This window comes from Drosophila obscura, unplaced genomic scaffold (assembly GCF_018151105.1).
Source record: "Drosophila obscura isolate BZ-5 IFL unplaced genomic scaffold, ASM1815110v1 contig_36, whole genome shotgun sequence".
Classification (NCBI taxonomy): Eukaryota; Metazoa; Arthropoda; class Insecta; order Diptera; family Drosophilidae; genus Drosophila; species Drosophila obscura.
Genome location: NW_024542824.1, coordinates 1,609,663 through 1,631,045, shown reverse-complemented (window position 1 = coordinate 1,631,045; position 21,383 = coordinate 1,609,663). Strand labels below are relative to the sequence as shown.

At 47.9% G+C, this 21,383-nt stretch overlaps 2 protein-coding genes across 4 annotated transcripts; both read right to left on the bottom strand.

The window, feature by feature from the left end:
• Window positions 1-12,819: 12,819 nt before the first annotated feature.
• Window positions 12,820-13,722, bottom strand: LOC111074088 (peptidyl-prolyl cis-trans isomerase, rhodopsin-specific isozyme). The gene is made up of 2 exons (XM_022366730.2): window positions 13,117-13,722; window positions 12,820-13,057 (listed from the first exon to the last, which is right to left on the bottom strand). Exons 1-2 carry the CDS (start codon window positions 13,621-13,623, stop codon window positions 12,854-12,856), a joined length of 711 nt encoding a protein of 236 aa, XP_022222422.1. The 5' UTR covers window positions 13,624-13,722; the 3' UTR covers window positions 12,820-12,853.
• Window positions 13,723-13,915: 193 nt separating this feature from the next.
• On the bottom strand, window positions 13,916-20,549 carry LOC111074087 (serine/threonine-protein phosphatase 1 regulatory subunit 10). 3 transcript variants are annotated; one of them, XM_022366729.2, is made up of 7 exons: window positions 19,660-19,894; window positions 19,385-19,599; window positions 19,206-19,303; window positions 18,862-19,136; window positions 18,430-18,767; window positions 17,451-18,399; window positions 13,916-16,162 (listed from the first exon to the last, which is right to left on the bottom strand). In XM_022366729.2, the coding sequence occupies exons 2-7, from the start codon at window positions 19,385-19,387 to the stop codon at window positions 14,439-14,441; spliced, it is 3,387 nt and encodes a 1,128-aa protein (XP_022222421.2). In that variant the 5' UTR covers window positions 19,388-19,599; window positions 19,660-19,894; the 3' UTR covers window positions 13,916-14,438. The 3 variants fall into 3 exon arrangements, with proteins under 3 accessions (XP_022222421.2, XP_022222420.2, XP_022222419.2); XM_022366728.2 differs by lacking the exon at window positions 19,660-19,894 and adding an exon at window positions 20,453-20,549 and having other exon boundaries at window positions 17,451-18,767; XM_022366727.2 differs by having other exon boundaries at window positions 17,451-18,767.
• Window positions 20,550-21,383: the final 834 nt, after the last annotated feature.

Below are 21,383 nucleotides of genomic sequence, written 5' to 3'. Positions count from 1 at the left end.
CCCCACTCCCCACAACCCTACACCACAACCCCAACCCCAACCACATTTCAATGTTGCACAACTAAATGCTTTTAAGTGCATTTCATTGTTGCCACACCCCCCGTCCCCAAAACCGATGCACTACTCTCCGCCAGAGGGAAACAGTCGCACAAAAGTTTTGGGCCCAAAAAATACTGCACCATTTTGCGGCCAGGAAAATGCAAACAAGCGAGAGTGCTTGAATGCCACTTGCCACAACTTGAGGTGTGTGCCAGAGATGGCAGCGTGACACGTCATTCCCAGCAGGGCCACGCCCCAGTCCCTGTCCCAGTCCCTGTCCCACTGTCCTCTGCATCACTTTGTTTAATGAACATTTCGTTTACGCATTGGACACATTGGACACCCCCCCAAACAGAGCCACAGAGTTTACGATGGCTGCCTCTTTGGGCGTCCCCTCATAAATATTCATTCGCAATTTATGTAAATGCCTCCCCGGCAGATACCGGCAGATACCAGCAGATCCCCCATGCTTACCTTTGATAATGTGTCGCGCTTTAATTATGAATTAATTGCGAATGATTTCAACATCATGCATTTTAATTGACATGCCATTGTGCGATGGCTACGATCTATGTGTACGAGTATCTGCAAGGTGTCATCCACTCAAACACACTTACCCACACTCACTCGCACTCGCACACACACACGCACACACACACAAACACATGGCATCATTTATCAGGCGACAGGGAATGTCCGGCGAGCATGTCCATGTCCGTGGGCCAGGACGCGGATCCATTGTGTGGTCGCCGCTCGTTTCAATCAATTTCATTTCGTTATCGTTATTGACATTTTGTAATTTAATCGTGTGCTTTGTCGCATGTGGCCCGTCATTCCACACACACACACACACACACACCACACACATACAACACACTCACTCATCTGGCTGGCTCTTAACTTTATCACCGTGTTTGGCTTGTGGCAGGAAAAAAAAAAAACTGAAACTGCAAACAGATGACACACAAGGAGAAGATGAAGGGGCAGCCAGCCAGCGACATATCCAATGACGTGGCAAAGCGGCAGAGACAGCCAAAATGGCAGCAGCAACAGCATTAATAATGGCCTGAACCGAACCCGAAGCCGAACCCGACCACTCCAATGCGGGACAGCAGGTGCAGCTGGTGCAGCAGCGGCCACTAATTAGTTGCAGCCACATCAATATCAGAGAGGGCAGATTCTTAACCCTTCGATCGCACTCTTCCTGGGCCATGGATGAATGAAGAAATTAGAGCCGCAGACCCCAGCGGTCTAGTGGCAAAGGGAGACCCACCCCAACTCCCAGAATAGTATGCTCCAGCCATGGCCACATGTTGGCTCTGCCTTTGCCTTGATTTTTGTGGTTTCTTCCTCACACACACACACACACACACACACACACACACACACACACACACACACACATGTGACGTAAAACGCTTAAAAACTCATTTAGTCTGGAAGAAGAAAGGGGACTCCAGCAGCTGCGGCCTCGGCTCGCCTTTTCCCACTTTAATATAAAATGTAAATTTACACAAAACTACTTTTTTTCGGGCTGTAATTTCCCCAACGACTTTTACCCAAGTCAGCAAATGTTCTCACTGCCCCTGCCCCTGCCTGTGGCCGTGCCACTGCTCCTCGTTGTGGTGAGGTCAACCACAGGAAGGAATATTTTGAGTGGATCGAATGAAATATTGGATATTCCCAAACGAAATGAAACGAAACGAAACGAAAGGGAGCCCAAGCATAAATATGTCGTAATATTTTAATCAAATTATGCAACTCAATGGACATTCGAGCTTCGTGGCGTGTCGCTCCCTGCGGGTTTCAATTACGACAACATATGACTTTTGAATTAAATGACCTGAAAATTGTCCCTACTTTGGCCCTGGCACTCAACCATCCATCCGTAGCACAACACACAGACCCAAGCACCCAAGCACAAACACAAATACAAATACACTTTACGATCTCATCAACCTGGGTAATGGCCAAATTAGGGGGGACATTCTCGAGTGGGTGGATGTAGTAGTCGAAGCACTCAATACCCTAGCAAACTCATTGTTCCTTTGCCAGCAATTTGGTGGGGAATTTCTCCATTTCTTGGCGACTAAAGCGGAGCGGGAAATGACCACAAAAAGAGCGCAACAACGAACCGAAGGAGGGAGGGAGGAGCAAAGACAGCGAATACGAGCGAAGAAGAACACAAATGAGGCGAGACAACCAACAACACAATAATGTACAACAGTAAAAGGCAACATGTAAGCAGGCGACAGCGGATAGAAATTAATCTACTCGGCAATGAAGCCCTCGAAAGACGCTACTTGGATGGATGGAGATGCAGTGGGGGATGCAATGGCTACTGGCTAAATACGAAATATGATACATCCGATTCGGATGATACATCCGTATATAAAAGGTCTTTGTTAAGTATACGCTCTTTAAACCAAACTTAAATTATGTGTTCTAATGTTCGTAAAATGCATAAGCTCCTAGTGTAGGGCACCCAACATATTGGGCTTCGTTTTGTTGTTTTGTATTTTTTGTCGTTGTCCCCAACACGCTCATATTTGTGGCCAGTGAGAATGGAGAGGACAAGATGAGCGAATGGCAAAAGAAACTACACCTAAGCACACACACGGACACGAACAAAACGGACATAAGCGGACAGGGACAGGAACAGAGACACGGATACGGACACATGTGTGTACAATGTTACAACATGGACAGGGCCAAGGACTCTGGCAGGAGCTGAAGCTGGAAGTGGCAGCGGCAGCGGCAGCGGCAATGGAGCTGTGGCCAAGGATCAAATGAAGCACGCCAATGGCACCCGAGTGGGCTAATCAGCAACTCACTCGTAGGAGCCTCCTGCTCCGTCAGACCGTCAGCGAGTGAGTAAGTCCTTCTGTCCGTCAGTGGGTGGGTGAGTCAGTGTCAGTCCAGTCAACATTCGACTTGGAATAAAAGAACAAAATGCGAAAAAAAGGGCACACAAAATTGCCATTTTTCCTACGCTTCCTGCCGGCAAAGATGAACCATGGAAATGGAAAAAAGCATACGAACCAGAGAAAAACGGATAAAATGAAGTGGAATAAAACGTAAACTATGAATGTGGCCATATGCACATGGATACACACAACCGTATATGTGTGTGTGTGTGTGTGTGTGTGTAGATATCATTTATCTGCTATGCGGGTGCGTATCTGTGTGAGGAGTACGTACGCCTTGTATGTTTGAGCTTTTTATTTGTTTTCTGTTGTTATTACGACTCCATTGCGTTTAGATGGAGATTAAGTCGCTATACCCGTCTGTGCCCCCACCATCCACCCACCCAGCAGTCGTAGTCACTGGCTCTTACGCCTTTTTTTCGTCCCGTTTCGTTTCGTTGTGCTTTGTTCTCCTCCTCCTACTGCTGCTGCTTTTGATAAGTACCCTTGAGCAGAGTATTATGACTTCACTCAAATTTTGCGACCCAGAGAAGAAATCATATCTAATTAGATAAAATATGTAACATATTTATCATTAGATCCTCCAAAACAGACTCTTCTGCTCAAAAATGAGAGCCACCTTTTATCGGATAATTATATTAAGATATTTATTCGGAGGCTTTCAAGCTTCAAGGGTATGTAAGTCTTCGACCCGTGAACTACCTTTCCTTACTTGTTTTTTTTTGGTTTTTGCAATTTTTTGCTTTATGAGCAGTTTATTTGTTCTCAGAGCATGGCTATGTGTGCGTGTGTGTGTGTGTGTGTGTGTGCCTGGGGCCATATATAGAAGGCGAGATAGCTGGCAACTCTGCACCAACATTTGTTTATGATTTTAGTAACAAATGAAAACTGTGGAAAAAGAAAGCGGAAAATATTGTATATTACGACAGAGAGAGAGAGAGAGAGAGAGAGAGCGAGTGATAAAGGAGAGACTGGGGGAAAACGAGCGCCGCTGCTTGACTATTATATTGCTTTTGTGGGAATGCCAGGAACTCTGTGTCTGTATGGGAGGGGGTATGGGTATGGTATGTGTACTTTTATTAGTCACTGTCACAGGGAACGCGCTGCATAGTTGCTCCCCAAAGTGCCATCGAGCAAAACGCTGCTGATGCTGATGTGTGTGTGTTGATAAGCGGGAATGGTAATTTTTTGTCTTTTTTTTTGCTCCCTTCCTCCTGATGGTCTCACTGTTATTGCCGAAAATGTATTAAAAATACACGCACACAGCCACACACACACATATGCACACTCATCTTCACCTAGATGGGTAGGGCTGCCAGGCTTTGGTCGGTTCTGCATGCGAGGCAGAGGCAGAAAGCCAAAACGGAGTCAATCGACAACCCTGGCAGCACCGCCAAAAAAACACACGCTGGCCTCAAAGTATGCAAAGCCAAAAGCGAAAAATATGTTTAGTCCTATAAAAACAACACAAACGCACACGTGTGGCCTGGAGTGGGGCTGAGTGGTGTGTGGTGTGGGGTGTGGGGGGAGTGCGACAGAAACACATAAAAGAAAATTGACTGCGAAAATGGATATCATTCTACCACCTCCACCGCCACAGCCCACCCACAAACAGAATGTCCTGCTGCTGGAGAGGGAAATGCGTCATTTAGTTTTGTTTTTCAACTTTCTGACGCCGGATCTTCGTCGTGCTCCTATCTCAACTGGAGATCCTTCCTGCTTGTGAATGCCTATCCGTGAATCAAACAGAGTGCCACTCTTCGGACTGCTCTAGGACCCACTTTGGACTGTGTACTGTGGACAATGGACTCCTGGCTCTTTAAGCCTTGTCACGCTCCTTTTACGCACACACATCAAAAGTGGCATTCATTAGCTTTATGCTTATGCCGTCGAGGTTTATGAGTCTCAGCATGCGTCACACAGTTCACTCCCATCTCTCTCCCTCTCTCTCTCTCTCTGTTTGTGTGATTTTTAAGCCTCATTGCGAAAGCCCAAAGGTGTTGTGTGCTGCGTCTCTGTCTCTGTGTGCTGCCATCATACTTGTCCTCGCCGCCCGCCTGCTCCACCGAGCACAGCTCGAGCATAATTTCTAATTAACTTTTTGCTCGAGGGCGTGGTTGAGGTGCGCTGCAAGTTGCCTACCCCACGATGTGGTGTCGATGAGATCCCCAACTCCCAGTTACCAGTTCCCACAGATCCCAGCGGTTCCCTTTAGCACGTCATCATAAAAATGTTTTGCGAACACATTTATGCGACGCCTCTTGGGCCCTGTAGAGATACGGGCGGCCGGGGGACTGTGACAGGGAAATGCGTAACAAATGAAGCAAAGAAATATGTACCGAACGCAGCAAAAACATTCCTCAGCTCTCCGAATGGCTGTAAAAACAGCAACCAGAACAACATCCGACAACCACACACCTGTAAGCCGAAGCTTCTTCGTTGTTTTTATGCGTTAAGTCATTAAAATGAAAATTTATTATGCGCACCCCCAATGCAGGGGGTGGAATGGAGATGGCGATGCTGATGTGGAACTGGTGAACTGGTGGGGGGCGGGGGAGGAGATACACGTAAGATGAAGGAAGGACAAGCCGCCTATGCGGCGTAAGGCATGGCGCATACGCCATGTAAGTCAACATATATCTCATTAAGCCCGGCCGGAATGCCGCTGAAGTTGCTTCTGATGCTGATGCTGCTCCGGCTGCTCCGGCTGCTCGCGTTGTTGCTGCTGATGCCATAATGAAGCCAATAAAGCTTCTTATCTGGCAGACAACGTGATTTATTTATATGCCTGAGAAATTATACCTAAAGCCGCCTTTGATTTCAAAGCCATATGAAGTTATGTACTGGGGCCCGTGTGGGGGAGTGTAACGATAACTTAAACCTCTCATTAGGCAATCCCAGACGGAGGCTTGAGGTTTCTTCCACAGATCCCGAAATGGATACATCGCTGACGGAGCAACGGAGACCGAAACGATTCTAAGTCAAGAAGGTTCTGGCATTTGCTGATTTTGTTTGCAGATATTTAAGCTTCGATCTTCCAATACTGATGCAGCGATCGCTGGATGTCTCATTTGTCCTCAAATGATTCCGAAATGGAACCACCTTCTCCTTCCGTATGGAGAGAGAGCATCAAGACACTCATTAAAGTTGGCTGGTGGTTCAGGTAATAGCAATTACATGTCACATCCCTGCGGAAGTCCTTAATTTGCCAATGTGAGTGCGTGTGTGGGGGTGCGTGTGTGAGGGGGCTGCCATCCAACTATCCGGAGGAGAAAGTTTGTCAAGTGAAATTTATGCGAGCAGTGGCTGTAATTGAAGCGGAAATCCACAAGAAGCAGCGCCCGAAGAAGAATCTAATAATTTACTTTATTTGCACCTTTGAAGAGTCGTTCCTGTCGCTGTCGTTGGCATCCCCCATCTCCTCTCTGATGGCAGCTGTGGGCAAAACTTTTACACGTACACATGCCATCAGCAAAATGGAAAAAGTTTCGCTTTCTCACTAGCAACTTGCCAATGTCTCTGTCTCTGTTTCAGTCTCTTCTCTATCCCCTGCTCCTCTTCTCTGGCTGCTTTCCTGCTCATCAAGGCGCGCAAATTAAGAAAATTATCATGCATCGTACCTAGGCGACGGGGCAGCCCCCATCAGCAAACCCCAACCTCTGGGGTAAACTTTCTGTGAGCCCGAATCCAATTAAACATAAAAATAAAATAAATTGTGACATTTTCCAATTAGCGGAGCGAATAGTTGTGTGGCAGCAGCAGCAGCGGCAGCAATGGGCGGCAAGAAAGATGAGCCTGCTGACAACATGTGTCATGCCCCCCATCATGGCTGCCCCTCACACTCCTCCTGGCCCGTCAAGACAAATGCCGGCACCGAGATGTCTATCGCTGTCTGGGAATCGCAGTTGGATTTGGAATACAGATACGCAGAGGGAGTCGTAGGTTGGGGGGGCTAATTAATGGCGTCACAGCAACAAATAGCAACGGGGTCTCCAAGGAGCAGTGTTCGACAGAGGAGTACCCTAAGAAATATGAATCCTATCAGTAGGTTTTCTTTTGCAGTGGAACCTGACCTCTATTTCCGTTCAGTCTAATATTCTCCAAGTCTCTAGCCTCTCGGCTGCTGCTGGAAGCATTTCTCGGAAGCTGGAACTAGCTGCAAATTACAAATGAGCCCCAGACCCACTCAGAGATGGGGGCAAGGAGGACAGTCAGACAGACAGACTGACAGACAGACTGAGAGTCGAATGTGAAAATAATTGCCAAAAAAAACACAGAATTTATTTATGCTCCACTACTCTGCCGCATCTCTGCCCTGCACTCTTGGTCTCTGGTCTCTTTGTGTGGGGCAGTGCGGGTTCTGGGGGCAATTGGCAGTGGGTTTTTATGATTTTGCTCGGCATGGTCATAGACAGCTCTCTAAATGAGCAAAAACACATAAAAATGTTGAGCAATTTCTCTGCGGCCAGAGCTCTGGACAGACAGAAGTCCTTTGCCCCATCGCCATCTCCATCTCCTTCTCCTTTCGGTTGCATGGTTTTCTTTCGCTTTGCTTTGCTTTTGCTTTGTGTTTGCTTTGCTCGGACCAGCTCTGCTCTCTTGCAATTTGCAACTAATTGCTACAAATTAATTTTAGTATGCTTTTAATGGCATTTTGAATGTGGCAGAGATGGACAGTTGGACATGGATGGGGAATATGGAATGGGAAATGGAGAATGGAGAATGGAGAATGGGGAACGGGGATTGAGGAACGGGGACAATGAAGCCCTTTGTCTGAGAGCAAAAAAGGGATTTTTGTGGCTTGCCTTTTGCTGTCTTGCCTTGGATTTAATGAGCTGCGACAATCGTCAGTCCCGGACAGCCTTAGCCTTGCCAAGACTGCCAACAATGGAGCGCATTTGGTTGACAGGGAGCCAACCTCGCTCCTCCTTTCAGGGCCAAACTAAGCAAAAAGAAAGTTTTTGCAAGAATTCTGCGCAATGGAAAAGATGAAATACATTTCGTGCCCCACTCAAAGGACTCGAGGACGGAAAACGGAAGGCAGTGCGTGCTCATTAGATCACCATTGTGCTGCATCCGGATTGTGAATTCTGGATTCCGGTTTCCCGGAGTCACTGGCACTTCACGCCACGCCCCTGCCCCTGCTCATGCCCCTGCCTATCCATGTCTCCACCTCTGAATGTAAATCAATTTGTCGTCGTGTCAACAGCGTAACTAATTTATTTATGAGTTCGCTTTAAACTCTGATTATTCATATGCCAAGCCAGTGGAGTGCCGGGCCAGCCTGCCTTTATCCCCACACCACCCACACCCCACACCGCACCCAATCCTCCTCCTCCTCAATCCTGAGTCCTGTGCCTCGTATGTCCTCTGTTGACTTTCATTAGCTCAAATTACCCAAAAGTACTCGGGTATTGCACGCATAAATCAAACGGAAAATCAAATTCACTTGCAGATGCAGTCCAAGAGACGGCACTCGGCTTGGGGTATATGTCCATAAATGGAGAACGGAACCCTGACAGGAGGACCATCGGATGACCACTACTGTCCCTCCCCCACTTTGTGGCATGGCCACGCCCTGGCCATGTCGATGCCACCGCCTGTGTTTGGTTTACGTGCTTAAATTGGCAATTAGCAGATTAATTGTCACTGCCAATATATGCGTCAATATTTTGTGCAACCGACAGATGCAGTTGCCTCTGCAGTTGCCGTTGTGTTGCGTACCCGCAGAGCCGTACATCCCATCCATCCCATCCATCGCCATCCTGTGCACACGTACACGAACATTGGTTTGCGTTTGCTTTACGGGCCTGTTGTTTACACAATTGTTGCTCTGTTCTGTTGCTGTTTGATTTCACTAACGAGCATTAGCATAAATTGCATCAGTCAGAGCCATCGAGGGGGCCATCGCCATATGGACACTCGATTCGTTTGTGTGTGCATCATTTGGCAGCTGGGCATTGACAGTTTGTTCGGTCTGTCGGTCTGTCGCTCCACTGTCCAGTGTCCAAGGTCCAATGTTCAATGTTCAATGTCCAATGTCCCGTGTCTAGTCCGTCCACTCTCAGAGACTGTCAAAATTCACGTTCGAAACGAACGGATGACTCCGGACATTGTGCAGTCAATCAATTGTAAATTTTTAATGAGTTTTCATTCGGCATTGGCCTGACAGCGACTGGCCAACTGGCCAACTGGCCATCAGAGCCCTGTCCTTTCCCCGCCCTGACTGTGGTCACACTGTCCCTATCCTCTGGACTAAGCAATTTGTTACACTAATTAGCTGCTGCTGCGGTTGCCCGCTAGCTGGCGTTGGACCTGCAACAAATATCACGTATCACGTATACGCCACCACACTGCCTGCTAAGTGATGCAAATGGTTGCGTAAACGAGCTCAACCATGTGATATCCACTATGACAGAGGGTGTTACCCATGTCTAGTTCTAGTACTAGTCCTAGTCCCAGTACTAGTTCTTGTGTCTTGTCCTTGTCTTTCTTTTGCGCCGCAATAATTTCACACAAAATATTTCCGCAACACATCGTCGATGGCAGGTCCTTTCCTGTCCTTCCCCTCATGTCCTGGTGCATGCTGCTGTTGCTCCTACATTTCACTTGACTTCACGTCCTCATCCAGCTGCAACTTATCATTTTATAAGCATTTGTTTTTCTTCTGGTTTCTGTTTTTGTTTCTTCTCGTGTTTGGACGCTGTTGCGGCCTCCCACTGTTCCTCCTCCGCATCGAGCTATACCCTTGCAGAGGTTATTGCGAAGATTGTTTCTGTATATATTCCAACCAGAATCAAGTTCTTTAGGGCCGAAACAAATGGATGGAAAGGGCATCAACATGTTCGGCTCTTTTCTTCTGCTGCGTGCCATCTTGTTTTTCTTTGGCTTGAATGTTTTTTGTGTGTGCAGCATAACAAAATATTTTGTTGCATTTTGTTTGCTCTCAGCCCTGGCCGCTCCCCCCTTGCTTCTTCCTCCCTCGTCTCTCCCCTGTGTGCACTTTATGTGACAGATACTTTAAAATGTGGCAAAGTGGTTTTTGGCAAGCCATCCACAGTCCAAGTCCTCGTCCTAGTCGCATTCGCATTCGCATTCAGTTCTCGAAGTGGTTTCGGGTCACATGCTGTTCAGCTGCTCAGCTGCTCAGCTGCTTTGCTGCTGCCATGTCCATTCTTGAGGGCCATTCCGAATGAAATTAATGCAGAATTATGTGCCACGTAAACTAATTTTTATGCGACGGCCACTTCCGCCACACTCCAACTTCTTCGGCCCACACTTTGCTGCCTCCCCACCCCTCCCCACCACTGCCATGCCATTCTGTCGGCCTACGATTTACGAGGGATCGCACTTGCCCGCAATCCTTTCATAACATTCGGAGAGACCGAGACCGTTTTATTGCCCCGTTTGCTGCCACTTAGGGATGGGGCGAGAAAAAACCAAAAAAAATACCGCGTGCCGCATTAAAATGTTGCCGGGCCATGTTTGCCACCCTCCCCGGATCCTCTGCCTGCAGCTGCCTCTTGTTGTTCGAGCTGAAATTTATATTAGGCCAACAAAGTCGCCCTACGAAGATGCGGATGGGATGGGATGGAATGGCGCTAGTACTACAGACTATAGGGGCACGGCTGCCCTTGGCGTTGGCGCCTGCTCTCAAGTGCTCATAAATTCACGAAAATTTCACAGCCGCCGACGGACCAACAAAATAAAAAGCGACGGCGTGGGAGTGGGAGTGGAGTGGGGCGGCAAAAGCGGCGTCAGCTGTTGCAGGCAGCGTCCTTACATAACCAACGCCACCGACCCAGTCCCCGACCCAATCCCAGTGTCGGGCACACACTCGACTTTGGTTTGGCAACATAAATTGTTAAAGAATTGCCACTTTACAGTCGTAAGGAGCACATAAGCCGGACAAATAAAAACCCTTTGCTGCTTGAACCCTCGAGGTTCACTTTGGCCGGGGGTCGTCACCAGGCTGCAGCGGCAACAGCAGCACCCGCAGCCGCCTGCCATTGCTCTTCGGCCCCGGTCAACCGCACCGCACAAGAGGAGAGCAAGAGCAATCAGTCGCAGACTCCGGATTGGATGTCATAAAAATGTCATCTAGCGAATGGCAGGGAGTGGAAATGGGACTGGCAATGGGACTGGGACTGGGCGCTGTTCTTTGTCATCATTATGGCATCCAATTTGTACTCAATAAAAATGGCAACTCAACTGTGATGTGATGAGTGGGGTCTGGGACTGACTGGCAATTGTTTTCCATCAATGTAACATGTACGAGTCCATGCATCCGACCTGCTTGCCCCCTGCCAATCCATTGAAGGATGCTGCAATTTTCGGCTAACTCTCCTCCCGCTCCAACCGCTCACGACGGTCCCAGCGGACATGTGTGGCAGGCGGACAGCGCCGTTATCTGTGCCCCTGTCCGCATCCGTGGAGGAGGTCCGAGAATGCATGTGAAGTGCCGTGATTTATAAGCGCTTTGCCGGCGATAACAGGTCCGAGGACACGCCCACAGACAAACAATGGAAATGAGAGTGGGAACACATGCAAATCCTCCTCCTGCTGCTTCTCCTTTGATACCCTTCTGTGGCCGACCGTTTCTTTCAATTTTCTTTGTACGGGTTTTGTGGTCGCCTGGCTTTTCCGGCAAATTTTTATCTCAAGTTCTCGGACCCGTTGACAATAAAAATGGCAATAGGAGAGGCAAACCGCACAACATTCGGAGCACAGAGCAGAGCACAGAGCAGAGCACAGCACAGCATAGGCATCTGGGGGCCGGCCCAGGCCCAAGTCCAGGCCCATATCATTAATTTTGCACAAAAGGACGAAATGTCCTTTGCCAAATGCAGTAAGAGAAAGAGAGAGCAAGCAGAGCAACGGAGCGAACGGACCAACAAATAAATAAGGCAAGCAGCCGGACTTTGTTGTGCATTGGCAGCTCTGCGGTTGGGATTGCTCTCCGTCTAAATGGAACCAGGAGATGGGGATGGGATGGCACGGGGCTGGGGTTGGGGATGGGGCTGAGGCTGAGGTCAGATGTGGCTGCAACACGTTCGACATTTTGTGGGTCTCACGCTGCGTTGGGCATTGCCAAATTGAAATTGTTTTACGGCAGCAACCCCCGCGCCCCGCCCAAGACCATATCCTGAGATGGAAAGACATTCAAAGCAAAAGAAAATGAGACCGAGCAAATGAGAAATACGCTATGTATACTCGTATGAATATATCTCTAATAAACAAGAGGTGGAGCAGCAGACAATTCGGCAGGGGGAATTTATAATATTTCTATGCCTGGAGCAGATTTGAACTTCGCGCATTTACATTAGCATTCAAATTACATTTCAAATGTAGTTCGATGAACTTCCGCTGACGCCAAGAGGGCGCCACCGCGGTGGTCAGAGAAGGAGCTGCCAGACTGCTGGAAGTAGTTGTGAAATGCTGGCGCAATATTCGGTTGAATTTAAATTTGTACACATATTTAAATTATATTTTATTTTATTTGATTTAATAACATGTTTGACAATGTCTGATACTTAAATACACCGTGTGGCCAATGAGGCGCAACGCGAAGACGATGGCAAGACGCAAACAGGAGAAGTCCGACCATGGTCACAGGAATATGGAGGATCTAGACGGAGTACAAGTGCAAGTCGAGGACTACATATACATAGACGTGAGTAACCGCTCCACACTAAAATTCTCTAAAATCCTTCTCTATATCCTTTGTTCCCTAAAGCTGCACACGGGTCCCACTCTTCCTATCATGCTGCAAGCCCACCTAACGCCACTTGATTATTGCTATTGCATTTGTGAATGTTTGTGTTGATTATTGCGATTAGTATACTCGTACATTGTATTGGGTTTATATGTGCAGTAATTAAAGCTCTTCAACAGTACATGTTTAGCTGTCGAAAAAAATAGTGAAAGATGAGCAGCACGAGAAAGGAGCTGGTCACGGGCAGACCCGCCGCTTTGATCCACCCGAGGATGTTGTAGTCGTCCGGATAGAACTCGAACTGCTCGGTGGGAATCTCGCCGCAGTTGGAGATGACCACCGGCTGCACGGGAAAGTCATCCGTGTCCGTTTTTACCTGATCGGAAAAGAAACATTTATTAGTAGGAGTAGCAGATTCAAGGGTTCGTTACTCACATCTTCGATGGCATAGATTGTGTCCATGCCCTCGAGAACCTTGCCGAAGACCGTGTGCTTCCCGTCCAGCCACTTGGCGCCGACTGTCGTCACATAGAACTGGCATCCGTTGGTGTCCGGTCCCCGGTTTGCCATGCCCAAATAGCCTGGACGGTTATGCTCCACTGCCAGAGCCTTGTCCTCATCCTCGAAATAGTCGCCGTAGATGCTGATGGAGCCGGTGCCGTCACCGCTTATAATGTCGCCGCCCTGCACCAGGAATCGGTCCACCACCCTGTGGAAGCGGGCACCCACGTAGCTGGTGCCGTTGATGCCGCGCAGGCAGATATGCCGGAAGTTGGCCACCGCCTTGGGCGCCAGCTTCCCAAACAGCCCGAAGGTGATGCGGCCAATGGGCTGCTTATTGTGCTTCACGTCCATGAAGATCCTCGAGGTGACCGTGAAGCTAAGACCACTGGCGGCGGCCAGTAGGCCACAGCAGTGGAGTGCCACATGGATAATCTTCATAGCCAAGAACTGGAGTGGACTGGGCTGGGCTGGACTGACTCGGACCAGACACGCTGATGAAATAGATAAAACTGAAACAGAAACTACAACTGTGACTGCTTCCAGACTGGGTGTGGAAATTACAGAATGAATTACAGAATTGTGGGTCGCGGGTACCGCGAGGAAGCCGCACAAGTTTCAGGTTAAGTGCAACCCCCAGGTGGGATGGGGGATGGGGCGTGAATCGATTTGGTTTTGTTTGGCGTGGATGGATGGGCATAGACAGAGCAGACAATCAAAAGTGGGGGAGTGGTTTGAATTCATCATATGACTTGGTCTTTAATATTGTAAAAATGGGCTCTTAAAGCTACGATAGTTAGGGTCTCGATACTTGGGGCGGGGCGTACAAAATTGAAAGCGATCGATCGATCTCTCGATAAGTACAAAGTATCAATATCATATCTTGTCCACTACTTAAACCTGTCTCTCTCCTGGCCTATATAGTACAACGTTAAGACTAAACAACTTAAGGATACGACCTACATCTACGGACATATACCAGATACATATATATATATATACAGAGGAGCAGCTATAATAAACAAAGTATATGGGGTGATTGGAAGGGAGCGGGGTGAACGGTGTGAGCGGGGTGTGCAGGCAGGAGGCCTGACCTGGCTACAGTCTTCAGTGGCTTCAATGGGGACAGCACATTGGCAGCGGCAGCAGCAGCAGCCTCCTATATTGAAAATATCGCAGATTATGTGTAACTGTGTGTGTGTGTGTGTGCTTGAGATCTACACAACTGAATCTTCCTGGGAAGATTCGGGCAAGTCCTACATGCGCTTATTTTGCGGATGCACGTACTTGCAGGACTTGCCCATTTTGCAGTGCCCCCGCATGAACTGCTTGCAGACGCCCGTGTTGCCGCCTCGATTGGAGCCAGATCCCGCTGTGCGCCAATTGCCACCGGAATTTTCCTGGAAGTTGTTCCCACCGCTACGCCAGTTGCCGCCGCCGCCTCCATTGTTCTTATTTCGATTATTGTTGTTATTCCGTGGTCCACCGCCACCGTTGCTCATCGGGCCCAGTCCAGGGCCATTACCCATGGGTCCATTCGGACTGTTGTTCATCATGGGTCCGATTGGGCCGTTGGGACTGTTGTGCATCATGGGTCCCATGCCTGGGCCGGGGCCAGGTCCAAGTCCAGGTCCAGGTCCGTTCATCATCATCGGATTGAATCCCTGGTTAAACGGTGGGGGAGGCCCTGTTGCATAGGGCGGCCCTCCTGGACTGCCAAACTGATTTCCCATATAGTTCTGGGGCGGCATGCCTCCCATGTTCATATCCATGCCGACCACAGGACCGGTGGGCCCCATCTGGTTCTGCCAGATTGGGGGGACAATTGGTCCGGGCACTGGGCCAGGGCCAGGGCCGGGTCCTTGCATCGCCATCTGTTGGGTGGGGGGCATATTTCCTCCGTTTGGCATAAAGTTGTTGGCGAACGGCTGGAAGGGATTGTTGGTCATCATGTTGGGTGGGCCGCCATGACCCGGGCCCATCATGTTGTTTATGCTACTGTCATTGTAGGAAATGTCAGGGCCGCCGGGGTTGGCACCAACGCCGCCGATGCCGCCGATGCCACTGGAACCATAGCCTTTGGGCTCGGGCCAGGTGAGGTCGCTGTAGTCGTTGACAGCATCGGGGTTGCCGGTGAGGTCATCCATGGGGATGACGGGAATGTCGTGGGCAAAGTGGGGCTCCAGCTCCGCCTCGGCAGCGCTGTCCGGAATCATGTCCGTCGAGAAGTAGAGCGCACGCAGCGTTGTCGCCTCGCGCTCGGCCTGCACCTGGCGCTGCTTGGAGAGGTTGCCATTGGGGTGGTCGGGCACGTTGTCCACCTCAATGAGGGGGCGCCACTCCATCTGCGGCTGCATCGAGTCATCGAAGCCTCGCCGGGAAATGTTCATGGCGTCGCGCTCGCTGTACCGCTCCATGTTCTTCATCTCGGTGAACGTCTGCTTGGTCACGTTCACCCGCTCGGATAGATCCACCTCGAAGAAGCGGATCTGGGTGAGCTTGTCCTCCGGCTGCCAAGTGAGCTTCTTCTTGGGGCCCTTGCGGCGGTGCAGCATCAGCACCCCGGGTGGGCCATCAGGTCCGCATCCTGGTCCCGGCTTCCTCGGCTCCTCGGGCACATCTTCGGCGCCATCAGAGCTGGTGCCAGCGTCGGCGCTCTCGCCAGCCGCCTTCTCCTTCTGCACCTTCTGCTCAATGTCCTCCTTAACCCGCTTCAATGGTATGTCATCGTCATCCGCATCGGCTGACTCATTGGGCGAACTCGAGCGACCCTCATCGTTCTCCTTGGTGCTGTCGTCTGACTTTTCGTCTCCCTTCGACTCGTCCAGCGTGTCCTGATAGAACTTCAGCGGAGCCAATGGCGCATCCTTGTCCGTGGGCGAGTTGGCCGACTGTGTCCGCTTGCGCTTCACCACCTTTTTGGGTTCGATGGACGCTGCCAGGGCATCCGAGAAGAGATTCGTCTCCACCAGCGTTGAAACTGCAAGCAAAAAGTCGAAAAAGATGATTAGTAAAATTCAACAGAAAGGGGGAATGGGAATGGGTTACAAGTTATGGTATGGTATGGTATGGTATGGTATGGTATGGTAATTCTGTAGATCTGTACAACTGGTGGCTTTTGCTTTCCTACAAACCCTATGGGATACCCTCCTATAAAATAACGAATTCCATGCAATGATCACAGACGTGCGGTCTGAAATGACGCATTGGCACAATGCTTGTGTGTGTGTGTGTTCATATGTGTGAGCAGACAGACTGGCAGGCAGGCAAGCTCCTTATCTATCAAATCGACAGGGGAAACAGAGCCAAAGCCAAAACCCCTACCCAGGTGACACACTACAGTGATCGGTGGTTGGACAGTGGCAAGCGTCTTCTCAGTTCTCAGATATTGGTAGCACCAGGGAAACGGGATTCACACCCGACACACACACACACTCTCACTCGCACTTGCATCAATTGCTGATGATCATGCAAGATCAGAGCCCACGACAGACAGCCAGCCACAGCCTAGCCTGGTGGCACAGTCTGTGTGATCGATCTGACGAGTGTGCGCTTCTCTGGCTACCAAAACATCAAGAACCGCCAGCTCAAGTTAACATTGTCTTGGGTTTTGTTTTCGTTCAATGTATTTTTTATTCAATAGAAAAAGTATATTTTTCTAATGGAAAATCGTTTTTATTTGTATGTGGCTGGCAAGTGAATCTACATACCTTAAAAGCTTAACCTAAAGCAGTAACGCGTACGTTTAAAAAAGATTTTATATACTTAACACCAGGCAGACACTGGACACCAGGCCCCTGTCTTTCGTCTTCTGCTGATGCGCATGCGCAGTGACGCCGCAGCAGCGACATCGCCGCTGTCGTCCGGCCAGGGCATCCATCAATCCAACATACACTTTCTTCTAATATTCATATTATTCCAACTCTGGCGATCAGTCGCTCAGCCACAAGACATGAGACATGAGACTCCAAAGGAAACGATTATATAGGCCAATTGATTGTGCAATTGAAATGCAAGGCCCCAATTTTTTTTTCTGCTTCTATCTTCTGTTTTAGTCCAATTCTGTCGTGAAATTGCACCCCACCCCAGCTAAAATTAAACACCTTCAGTGGGGAGTAGATCAACAGAAAATACAGAAAAGGCGATTTTCTGATAGCCGAATTGGCATAAAAAAAAATGTAACAAAAACCACCAATGTACAACGACCTGTGAATAAAAGCTAAGAGAAAAAGGCATTAGTAAGGAAGTTCGGAATGGGAGATGCTTACTCTTTTTGGGAGCAATTAGCTTGGCTGCTCCTGGTCGCTCCACGTGGCCGGTTACATTGCTCATGTCGATCTTTGGCTTCTTCTCGGTCGGCGAGTCCCGGGGCGGTGGCGAGGGTCTCTTCACGGTGGGGGACAGCAGGGCTGATGGCGTCGGAACGGCTGATGTGGGTTTCTTCAGTCCCTTGCGTGAGGGAGGAGGCGGCGCCTCTTCTGTAAGTCCGTGCGATCGGAATTTGGACTGATACGTCTTCACGGTGGCCGCCTTATCAGTGTCGCGCCTGATTTCTATGGATATCGAGGCCTTTCGGGACATGATGGGTATCGATCTTGGCTTTTGAGGCTCGCTCTCGGCTTTTTCCTTCTTGTCTACAGCATTCGAGGCCGGTGAATGGGCCGGGGATAGAGTTGACGCTGGTGGGGGCATCAGCTTATTGTCTTTCTCTTGCTTCGTTGCCGTCGACGAGGCCTTATCCTTCTCCTTGTCGCGACTACGATCTTTGGACGAGCTCGAGCTCGAGGAGGAGGAACTCGACGACGACGACGATGAAGAGGACTTTGACGACGACTTGTGCTTATTCGATGAGGACGACGAGGATGAACCACTACGCTCCTTATCTTTACTGGAGCTAGAACCAGAGCTTGAGCGAGACTTATCCTTGTCACGGTGTTTGTCGCTAGAACTCGAACTGCGATGAGACGAATAGGACGACGAGCTTTTTGAGGAGCTCTTCGATGATGATGAGGAGGACGACGACGACTTATGGCTAGATGAGGACGACCTGTGACTGGACGAAGATTTTCTATCCTTCTCACGATCTTTCTCAGACCGTTTACTCTTGTCTCGGGCGCTCTTATGCTTCTTATTATCAACCTCATCCCCGGATTTAACCTCTGCTGAACAACTATCATCTAAACTTGATTTTTTCGAACTCTGGAGACTGGCACTTGTCTCAGGACTTTTGCTGCTCTTAACACCAGCCTCAGATGGCTGCGTGGAACCATCATCGTCAACATTATTCATATCATCTGTGTCCAAATGCTCGACTGACTTCCATTTTATGGTTATGCTGTTGTGATTGTTGCTATTTTGGGCCGAGGCAATGGTGTAGTTCATGGTCACAGGCGTTCCCGCACTATCCGTGCTGTCCGACGACGAGGCAGAGTCCGCCGTACCAGTGGCCGGATCCGTCACCGTGGCTGCTGTAACCCCGATCTGGGGCTGAATGGCAGGCGCCGCCGCTGCTGGCGCACCACTCGAGTTCTCAGTCACAATCTTCAGCCATTGTTCGACCAGCCGCTTGGCTAGAATGCGAACACCTGGAAAGTTGACCGAAACAGTAATAAGTAATCCCTTCCAGGTACGAACAGAGCACAGGTATATCGAGACAAGGATCAATAGACTGTTACTTACCTTCGTTTCCGCCATCTTTGCAGAGACCCTTGACCAGAATGGGTGCCGAATTTATTTTCAATCTATTCACATCTACTGGGGAAAGCAGCAGCAATTCGAGGATTTCCTGCACCAGGGGCCAGTTCATAGCTCGAATGGAGTCATTCAGCCAGCTGTAGACCAAAGTCCATCCGCCCGAGGCCATGAAGTCTCCTAGAAGCTCCGTCTTAGTCGATTTCAAAATTTGAACGTAAACGCATTTCGAAACTAACTTCTTTGAATATTTCTGCATGAGTCTGCGAAAATTTATAAAAATAATTTATTAGATTGACGCTAGAGGGCGCTTCGACGCGCTCACAACTTACCCTGCTATGCGCTTCACCTCCTGGGCGCTTAAAATGCCACCATTGTTGTCTAGGAGCACCCGCAGGCACTTCAGTAACTGCAATGGCACTATTCGCGGCTTTACATACAAAAAGAAATTGAACAACAAAAAAGTTAGTACAACTTGGGCGGATTCCCTCGACCACAGCCGAAAACTCACCATTTTTCTCTCTATAGTATTAAAAATAAGAAACGGGTGGCAACACTGTACCACAGCAAATGCTCTACTTCCGTCTCTCTCACACGCGTGCAGATTGGATCATGCGTGCGCCTATCAACGATTGTGTGGGTGTGTGCGTGACTAATGCATACAATTTGTCCACAGATTACGTAATTCCATTTAAAAACAGCTCTTAAAGCCTTTTGTGGGTATACCTAGAATAGTAAAAACACCATACTGAGTACAAATTTCAATACTTGATTTGAGGATCGTACAATTCCACTTTCTAAACGGTAAAGATGCTACAATATATTCCTCCTTCAGAGGCCAACAAGTTATGCCAGTGTGAAAAATAAATATTGCCGTATAATATCTACTACGGATTTCTATTTAGTATTAGGGCTGAGCTAAGTTCGCTTTGCAATTTTCAATCTTTTTTCATAAGAGCTCGAAGAAAAAGTAAAACGTGGTTCGCGTTTGAAGACACACTGAGTTGCGCTTATCGAATGCCAGCAATCGATAAGTGGCCAATGCAACCCTGCAAACCAAGACTACCAACTCGCTTTCTTCTATATCTCAGAACTAAAAATTATGAACATGTAAAATGTTTTTTTACGCACAAATATTTCTCGATTTGAATTTCCTGCAGCTAACTTTGACGTTTGTTTGATCAGAAAGTCAGAGGGAAAACTAATTATTTCTCGTCCGACTACTATCTCATAGACAAGTTGGCAGCACCGTGCCACGACACAAAGGCGTTCAATGACGCCATATTGATTTTCACGAAAATTTTCACACTGCGCAATTAAAACGCAACCAAATGAAATCCAACAAAAATGCGTTTTTATAGCAAAATGATTACAATGTTAGCCACTCCGTTATGTTTTTCTGCAGCAAATAGCCTTTGCCGAGCGTATATCAGATATCAGTTTTATACAAATTTCGTATGAACAACACGTCCACGCCCCAAATGGTTATGACTTGGCGACTTTCTCCGCAGACACTTCAGTAGTTTTATTTAAGCCTACCAGAAAATAAATGACAAGATTTTTTGTATATCGTCCTTACAGTTTTTTCGACGAATTAGCGGAAAAAAACTTGCCGTGCGCTATTGTTAGTAGAGGCCGAAAATAAGTGTAGCCGTTTTTAACTTTTAACTTTTTGTATTTTGGTATTTAAGTATTTATTTGAAAAAAAAGTATCGATATGTTGCTGCTAGCCTCTACTATCGATGGTTCTGAGACTATCATGATAGTATCGAGCTACAGTCGTTGCGCTTTTGATATGTTTGGATTGGCTGCTATAAAATACGAAGACAAATTTGTAATCTAATCTAATTGGCATCTAATTTTTACAATGGACAAGTTCCTAAAAGGTTTCAATGGTTTTTTGATAATTATTTGAGCCCGATACTATTGCGATAGTATCGACTGTTTTTTTCAAACCATTCAATGTTTATATTGCTCGATTTTAATATTCGGTTTAATATTACTAGCTAGTTGGCCCTTTCAGCCCTAAACAAATAATTTTATCCGATAGAAACATATATTTTCTACAAGATTGGCAAGTTTTCAGAAGTCCTTTTTATTCCATTGTTTACATAAAAAGGTTCAAACAAAAACGGCCAAAGCATAAAACGTAAATGTTGACTAAATGTGACGTCACTGTTGCTGGTCAACCAAGTTTCTTCTATGCGTATGTACTTTTTTATACTTTATTTCTTTTAATTTATGTTAAATGTTTTGTTCCAAGCTCCATTGAAACATTATTTATGATTTTATCCTAGATTGACTGTTTTTTACCTATTAATGTGTTTTATTTATACATTTATCCGGTTCTGATACCTATTATTGGTGCCCGCGAACTGCAAAATTTCAAAACAGATACTGAGTAGTTTCTGCATTATTTGGAGCCTGAAATTACAAACAATATCTCAATTCCCTAATATCAATTTTCCCAAGGTATGCAGATTGTTGCTCATTCCGTGCCAAAGTTGCAC

Bases quoted from the DNA above. Each gene is read 5' to 3' on its own strand.
- LOC111074088 (XM_022366730.2), bottom strand. From the start codon at position 13,623: ATGAAGATTATCCATGTGGCACTCCACTGCTGTGGCCTACTGGCCGCC. The intron at 13,058-13,116 runs GTGAGTAACGAA...TTTTCCGATCAG, and splicing joins CAATCTATGCCATCGAAGAT to GTAAAAACGGACACGGATGA.
- LOC111074087 (XM_022366728.2), bottom strand. The intron at 19,137-19,205 runs GTAAGTTGTGAG...AAATTTTCGCAG, and splicing joins GAGGTGAAGCGCATAGCAGG to ACTCATGCAGAAATATTCAA. The intron at 18,768-18,861 runs GTAAGTAACAGT...TCAACTTTCCAG, and splicing joins CAAAGATGGCGGAAACGAAG to GTGTTCGCATTCTAGCCAAG.